This window comes from Puma concolor, chromosome E4, assembly GCF_028749965.1.
Source record: "Puma concolor isolate L17-30 chromosome E4, mPumCon1.1.hap2, whole genome shotgun sequence".
In the NCBI taxonomy this organism is placed as follows: domain Eukaryota; kingdom Metazoa; phylum Chordata; class Mammalia; order Carnivora; family Felidae; genus Puma; species Puma concolor.
In genome coordinates, this window is record NC_141683.1 from 3,529,878 (window position 1) to 3,537,568 (window position 7,691).

The 7,691-nt window shown below is 45.7% G+C and overlaps 1 protein-coding gene across 1 annotated transcript; it reads right to left on the reverse strand.

Moving 5' to 3' along the window:
- Positions 1-6,489: 6,489 nt before the first annotated feature.
- OR10K2 (olfactory receptor family 10 subfamily K member 2) lies at positions 6,490-7,434 on the reverse strand. Its single transcript, XM_025915251.1, has one exon. The coding sequence runs from the start codon at positions 7,432-7,434 to the stop codon at positions 6,490-6,492; it is 945 nt and encodes a 314-aa protein (XP_025771036.1).
- Between the last annotated feature and the right edge of the window lie 257 nt (positions 7,435-7,691).

The following is a 7,691-nucleotide window of genomic DNA, read 5'->3' on the forward strand; positions in this document are numbered from 1 at the left end:
GATTGGGAAAGAAGAATCAAATTGTCTTTACTTGCAAATGATGCTATTATGTGTGTAGGAGTCCAAAAGAATTTACAAGAATTTATTTGAAGTAATCACAATATTTAGCAGTTCTGTGTAACTTTAAAACATTGCATTACAGATCTCGTGCATTTCCAAACATTGCAACAAGGGATTTGAAAAAAAAAAAAAGAAAGAAAGATGTTATGTACAAAATCCTCAAAATAGAAATAAGTTTAAAAAATTCATATGCCAGACTTCTGTACGGGGCAATTACAAAATCTCATCATGAGCAGTTGGAGAAGGAGCTACATAAAGGAAGGCAGGGCAGACCCGGTGCACGTGAGGACACAGCACCTGAGTCAAGCCTATTTCCTATCAGCGGGTGACAGGTGGGTCATGCCGTGACGCGTAGGGCAGATGGTTAATGTGTGTAGAGTAATTCCAACAGCATTTATACAGAATGCACTATATTTAGGCATTGTTATAACCTTACATTTATTAATGCAATATAATCCTCACAGTAGTTGATCATACAAATAATATCATGTCACAATTTAACGGATGAGGAAGGCGATGAACAGAAAGATGAAGTAATTTGCCTACAGTCACACAGCCGCGAGTGAAGGAGCTAGACTCAGTGAGGCTACGAATCCACGCCCTTACCCAGTACACTGTGCCCCCTTCGCGCGTGCGAGAAGAAAACCAAAGAAAAAGGAAAGTATGAACGAGTGAGACAGTGCAAGATTGCGAACACACACGAGAATAGTCAACCTCTAGGCGGAAAAGGCCAGCAGAACAGGACATGAGTAATAGCAACAGTATAGACTAAATATCTTCTGCCTTTTACTGGCGAAAGTAGCAGCTGCTACTTTTCACTTCCAGCAGGGACGCTGAGCCTTGACTCTCGCGTGTTGCTGGGGGTGGGGCCAGGTGACACTTCTCTGGAGTCAGTCTGGCATCAGCTCCCTCAGACCTCGATGACCCTGTTCGGGCACTCAGCAGCCCGGCTGCAGGAACCCCGGCCACTCTGGGGGTGCGGGGCGTGCAGAACACCGGCTGTCGTCTGCTGGCTGCCATGGGTCAGGAGATTACGAACAACTTCGCCCTTGTCGTCTCATGTAATCCTCGTGTCCGTCCTCGGTGCTAATTCGGTGCTAATTGGGTTCCTTACTCACTTGCATGTCTTCCTAAATGGGTTTCATAGAGTGCTAGGTTTTCTCTTTTTTGAATTGTTTGTTCACTCATATATTTTATTTTTTGAATTGTTTGGCTTTATGTTTATGACCTTTAAATTTTTTCTATATTTACATTGCTATGAATGAGTGATTGCTTTTATAGTGCTTAAATAGTTTTGCTCATTTGGCCTTTTATTTTATGTCAAAACATCTTTTCAAGTTTATTATTTTTTTGAGAGAGACCAAGACAGGGTGAGTGAGAGACAGAGAGATGGAGAGACAGGGAGAGAGAGAGAGAGAGAGAGAGAGAGAGAGAGAATCCCAAGCAGCTAGCACAGAGCCCGATGCCGGGCTTGAACTCACGAAACCCCAAGATCGTGACCTCAGCCGAAACCAAGAGTTGGATGCTTAACTGGCTGAGCCACCCAGGTGCCCCTGTCCTTTATTTTAATTAACAGCTAAGCGATATTGTATAAATCATTTATACGTTAAAATAATTTCCTGTTTACTATTTCCGTTTTCATGTTTAGAGAGCTCGTCAAGATTGACTGTATTTACTTAAGTTTTCTTTTAAATTCACCATATTGTAAAATGTTGTGATAGCTGATCAATTTTTGGAATAAAAAAGTGTGAAATAAAATCTTATTGGCATTCTTTTAATATTAAATGATGTGCATAGCTCCATTTCTTTTAAAGATAACCCTTCCTCAATTATTTGGCTGCATAATAATGTGACTTTTGGATTTTCCGTTCTGTGCTTTGATCCGTGGGTCCAGTTTGCTTTACTGTCACGCTAAATTAATGATTGTCATTTTATGGTGCATTTTGCTTTCAGCAGGGCAGTTTGTACCATCATCTGCCATTAGCCTTTCATTAGAGATGCAGGGGTGTTTATCACACTATCGAAAAAGAGATATTGGCATCGATTTGAAGTTAAAGATGCAAAAAGGATGACTTGGTATCTCTACAGAATTGAGACACCTTATCCTGGCACAAAGTGTACATATTTACACAGGTTTTATTCTGTATCCTTCAGAAAAGAGTCTTTCTTTATATTCTAATAAAATAAAAATTTTATTTTACTAGAGCTCGACTAGAAATTGCTAAATATATTGCGAGACGTTTTGCGAGATCAATAATTTATCGTTCCCATTTTTTGCCAACACCTGCTGACCTTCTCACACAGCTGTTTTGAGCTCCCAGAGGGACACATGTATCCCAGACCTGACCCTTTCCTCTTGGTCTCCAGGATGCATGGTGTTTAAGGATTTGCTCTTAACCCTTCAGAGCCCTGTGGACGCACCCAGTGCAGCCATCGACTCTCCCCGCCCCCCAACCCCGGCGTATCCCCTCTGCAGAGTTCACTCCTCCTATAAATTCATCCTGAGCGGCTGCTCCCCCGGTAGCTGCCAGCGACGTCTCTCTGTCTCTTGCCCAGCACAGACACAACGTCTGCCCTGTTGTTGTGCTATCACACCCCCTGGGAAAGATTCCTGCATCAAAGTCCTTTCCACCTTGCTAATAAAGATTCATCAGGGGGAATGAGCAACTTTCTTGACGGAGACACCGGAGGGAAAAAGCAAACAGCAAAATCATGTTCCGAAAGGTTTTCCTTTTGGCAAGGTCAAGATTAAGTGGAATAGTTCAAGGAAATAGTGCGGAAAGTCATCTCAGGAAGTGCAGACGTTTTTGGGGGGAAAAGATAGAGGAAGTCATGTCATGGAGCGCTGAGCGAGTTTGAATTAATAAACAGAAGTTGAGCAGGTGCACAAGGCATAGGGATAATGTGCTAGGAGATGGGCATTTCTGGAACCCTGTTTTTGCCGTGAGCTGGTCTCTCTCGTCCTGTTAGACAGATGTTGCCTGTATGTCTGGTCACTGGGCTCAACCCCTCACTCAGACCGGTGCACTTGGGCCATGGCCACATTTTAATCGCCAGGAGAGCAAGAGGAGGGACTCACGGCACGGGAGTGTGCAGGACGCTTTTCTGAGCAATTGTCTTCTCAAAGGAAAGATGTCCTATGGAGACGTGCAGAACTGACCTGGGCCACGCAGAATCCCATCTTTAATTTCACAATGGCTGGTTTTCTGAAAATGTGTGCACTTGTGATATCTCATTAAAATCATCAAGGGAGATGAGAAAAGGATCGGGAGTTTAGTGTTGAATTTTTTCTCTGAGTGTAAATACCCAGTCAATCTGATCAATTCTCGATCCTTGTGAATGTTAATATTGTTATAGATCAATGAGTAGGAAAACTAAAATTGCATTTAAAAATAATCTTTCACTGACTTATATGGAACAGAACTCCATGAGGTGGGAGAATCTTGTTGGCGGGGCTCACGCTAACTCACCCTCCTCAGTGTGGATGCCTCTGTGGTGGGGGTTTAACCGCTATCTCGCCTCCAGCTGTAATTCACTCTCCTCTAATCTTTCTTTCTAATCTGTAAATACTTTAGGTTGACATGCTTAAAGTTATATTTTCTTGAGTTGTGAATTGAATTGTGAATTGAATTGTCATTGGCCTGCTTAGTGCTACTCAGGATCTTAAAAATCAGTCTTGGGGCGCCTGGGTGGCTCAATCAGTTAAGCATTGGACTTTGGCTCAGGTCATGATCTCACAGTTTGTGAGCTCGAGTCCCGCTAGGGTGAGGCCGCTTCTCTCTCCCTCCCTCTCTGCCCCTCGTGGGGTTGTCTCTCTCTCCTCTTCTCTCTGCTCCCTCGCTCACTTGCGCCTTCTCTCTCTCAAAAATTTAAAAAACAGAAAAGTTAAAAAAGAAAATCAGTCTTAATACGCGAGGCCAGCCAAGAGGCCACAAATCCAATCGTATTGCTATATATTGTTTCACTGCCAAGGTCACAGAAATTCCCTGATCCCTAATTCTGCCTTGGTTTAGCCTTCCCCATGATGTATTCATGGATGACAATCCTGAATAGGAAAAAACACCCCATGAATTTATTATTACTGGCTGAATTTATGCGCTCAGCTCGAATAACAGCTTAATCTGAAGGCCTAAGGAGCTTTGTTTCTCACTAAGGCCAACCCCAGATCTGAAGATCTAACCACTTTCCTGCAAGTTACACAGGACTACAGAGAGGAGCTGCAATTAACCAGGAGCGTCTGTGTGTGTGTGTGTGCGTATACATCCGTGTGTGCATATGTGCATGTGTATGAGTGTGTGCACGTGTGTGCATGCATCTATCTGTGTGTGCATGGGTGTGTGAGAGTGGACACACGTGCGCATGTGTTTATACACCACGTGTGCACGTGTATATATGTGTGCACGTGAGTGTGCACACAGGCATCTGTGTGTGTGTGTGCACGTGTGTGTGTGTGTGTGTGTGAGTGCACATGTGAGTATATGTGTGAAAGAGGAGGAAGGAGAGCAGGATGTTCTCATGAGGTCAGGCCCAAGGTCAAATGAATTCTCTGGTCACATAAAAAAAAAGGACGAAAAATTATATAGGATTATATAGGGATAATGTGCTAGCAAATTATCCCGGGAAAAGAGTCATTCTAACACACGTGACCTTTCTACCCACTTATCAGGGTTCTGCTATCTGACTCCAAGTTTCAGTGTCCACGAGTCTTGGACAAGACCAGAGGAAAGCGGGGGAGGTTTTCTTATGCCACGCCCCCACCCCCCACCTATACTCAAATCCCCTTCCGTTTTAGGAAGGGGATTCGCCACACAGTGTGGTGTGCAGGCCATTTATCCCATCGGTGAGAGTTCGTCTTACGCCACATGGTGTCGTCTGCTGTTGCCGAAGACGAATACTTAACGCATTTTACCGTCTACTAAATAATTAAAAAGGTCCTTCTTCGCCAGGGGTCACGTGAGAGCACTGAAGGCGAGCCATTAAAGGAGGCAGATGATGGGGGCTCAGCATTGGCCCTACTCACCAGGGGGCAAGACGTTTTAATTCTCCGACAGCTGGTTTCTTACCTACAAAGTATAGATCCTACCGCGTGACCTCTGGGCTGCCCCAAGTGCACACCGAGTAACAACCTTGAAACAGCAGCGCACCCTGCAGGTTTGAACAATTAATGCACGAGGCTGACTCCTGGGGGTTACCAGTTTATTTCCTTTTCGCGAGTCACTTGATAGGCTGGGCCTTGGCTGCACAACAGACCCAAGGGAGAGAGAACCTGATGGCCAAAGAAATGAACTTCGCTTTAGTCTCTGTGCTTTTCAGGCCCCACCCTCAAGAAATGGAAGAAGTGAAGTTGACCTAACACCCCTGCAGGCAAGCTCACCACCCCGCAACAAACCGGGAACTGCAAATGAGACATCCGGGTCCCCTCCCTCCTGCTTCAAGCCCAGGCAGGGATATGTCACGGATGAGCATCTGGTGGAAGGAAAAGGAAAAATGCGGAAACAGATAACTCAGTTAGAAGACCTTAATTGACAGGTGCATCTCAACACCTAAAGCCAGAAGGCAGCTTTCTGCCCAGAGCCGAGAGCCCTGTTTGCTCTCACTCCTGCAGGAAGGAGAGAAAACCAAAATGTCCCAGGCAAGTTCTGGTCTCCAGTGCACGTGCAGACTCCTGAGCTGCAGGGAGAACAGGAACCGTTTGCTCGTTACACAGGGATTTCTATTTGCCGAAGAGTTAGTGAAAAAGGTCGAAGCTTAGCCTCCTTTGGCTGGCCACGCTGTGACATTTTAGGTGTTCTCTTTAACCCACGCTTCCGACGGTATCTTCAAGAGATACTAACCAAGTTTACGCTTGTGTCAGTGCATAGAAAATTAGAAAAAAGTCAGCTCCCATAATACATCAGAAACACAGAAACAGATCACTTCTTGCAGAATTTTCTTGCTTGAACTTTAGTTGGATGCATCTTAGGCGCTGAACATGGTCCCGCTCATTGTGCAAACATTACCGCATTGAAACATTGTGGTCTGCCGATATTGAAAAACCGAAATTCAGGAAATACCCAGAAAGGGAGAAATATGGAAACAGGAACTTCCGCGTCCCTGAAACAGAGAACCAGGGCTACGCAGTATTTTTCAGGTCAGCTTCTCATCTGGCTGAGACTGAATGACAGTATTTGCCATAGCCTAGAGTTCTGGACACACCCAAGTTTTCCTATAATCGCCATCTATTATTTGTCCCTCAGCTGAAAAAACTTCAGTGAGCAATATTTAATGTGATCACAGCAAGAAGATGTGTTTTTCTGAATTTTATACTTGGAAACGAAGGAAATGGTCTCTGCTCTTGAAAACTGTGCTCACTTGCTCAATCATTTCTGCTCTGGGAATTTTTCCTGGTATGCCTTGTGCTTTAATGGCTTGGAAAGAGCAGGAGCTCGGTTAACATCGTGGCAGGGAAACGGTTTTTCCCGCAGCTCTACGAAGAGCTGACTTGAACTCCTTATTTCTCAAGCTGTAAATCAGCGGATTGAACAAGGGAGTCAGGATGGTGTAGGAGACTGATACGAGAGCATCTCGGCTTGAGGAGTAGTTGGACTTGAGCCGTAAGTAGATAAAGGAGGCACAGCCATAATGGATGGTGACAACAATGAGGTGGGACGCACAGGTGGAGAAGGCTTTGTACCTGCCCAATGTGGAAGGAAACTGGAGTATGGCAGAGATGATGTGAATATAGGACACCAAAATCAGTGACAGGGGGATAACCAGGACCAGTGCACAGAGCATGACGATGACAATCTGACTCAGGTAGGTATGATGAGATGCCACCGTGAGGACAGGGGCGATGTCACAGAAGAAATGATGGAGTTGGTTGGAGGCACGGAAGGGCAGGTGGAATACCACGGAGGTGATAATCTGTGCAATAGTAAAGCCACAGGCACAGGCAGCAGCCACGAGTCCCACACACACCCCGTGTCCCATGAGAACCGTGTAGCGCAGAGGGTTACAGATGGCCACGTAGCGGTCATACCCCATGGCCGCCAGCAGGAAGGAGTGAGAGCAGCCGAGGAAGAGGAAGGTGAACATCTGGATGGCACAGCCCAGGAAGGAGATGGTCTTCTTCTGGGCCAGGAGGTCAACCAGCATCTTGGGTATAATGACGAAGGTGTAGCAGGTCTCAGAGCAGGAGAGGACAGCGAGGAAGAAGTACATGGGGGTGTGAAGGGCTCTGTCTAGCACGATGGTGGAAATGATGATGGCATTGGTGCCCAGAGTGAACAGGTAGAGGGGCAGGAAGGCAACAAAGAGCAGCCGCTGCAGCCCGGCCAGAGAAGAGAAGCCGAGGAAGACGAACTCTGTCACCAGGGTCCCGTTGCTCCGCTCCATGGAAGGTACATCATTCAGAGACAATCCAAGAGAGGCGGAGATAGTGTCAAGAGAGACCTCTGAAAACAAGTAGAATCACAAGAAATTGGCCATGATAGAGCAGGTGTTAAGATCCGTGCTCTAAATTCATGATTCCCCCCCCTCCATGCGGTTTAATTTTAAGACAAAAAGGTGCTTAAAATCAGCCACGTGGACAACCAGGTGAGTGTCCAGAGTCATCTTAACAGCATAGGCAAACCATTCTTGACATTTCTCAG

What these genes read in the sequence shown, in the direction of transcription:
- OR10K2 (XM_025915251.1), bottom strand. Translation starts at nt 7,434, where the DNA reads ATGGAGCGGAGCAACGGGACCCTGGTGACAGAGTTCGTCTTCCTCGGC.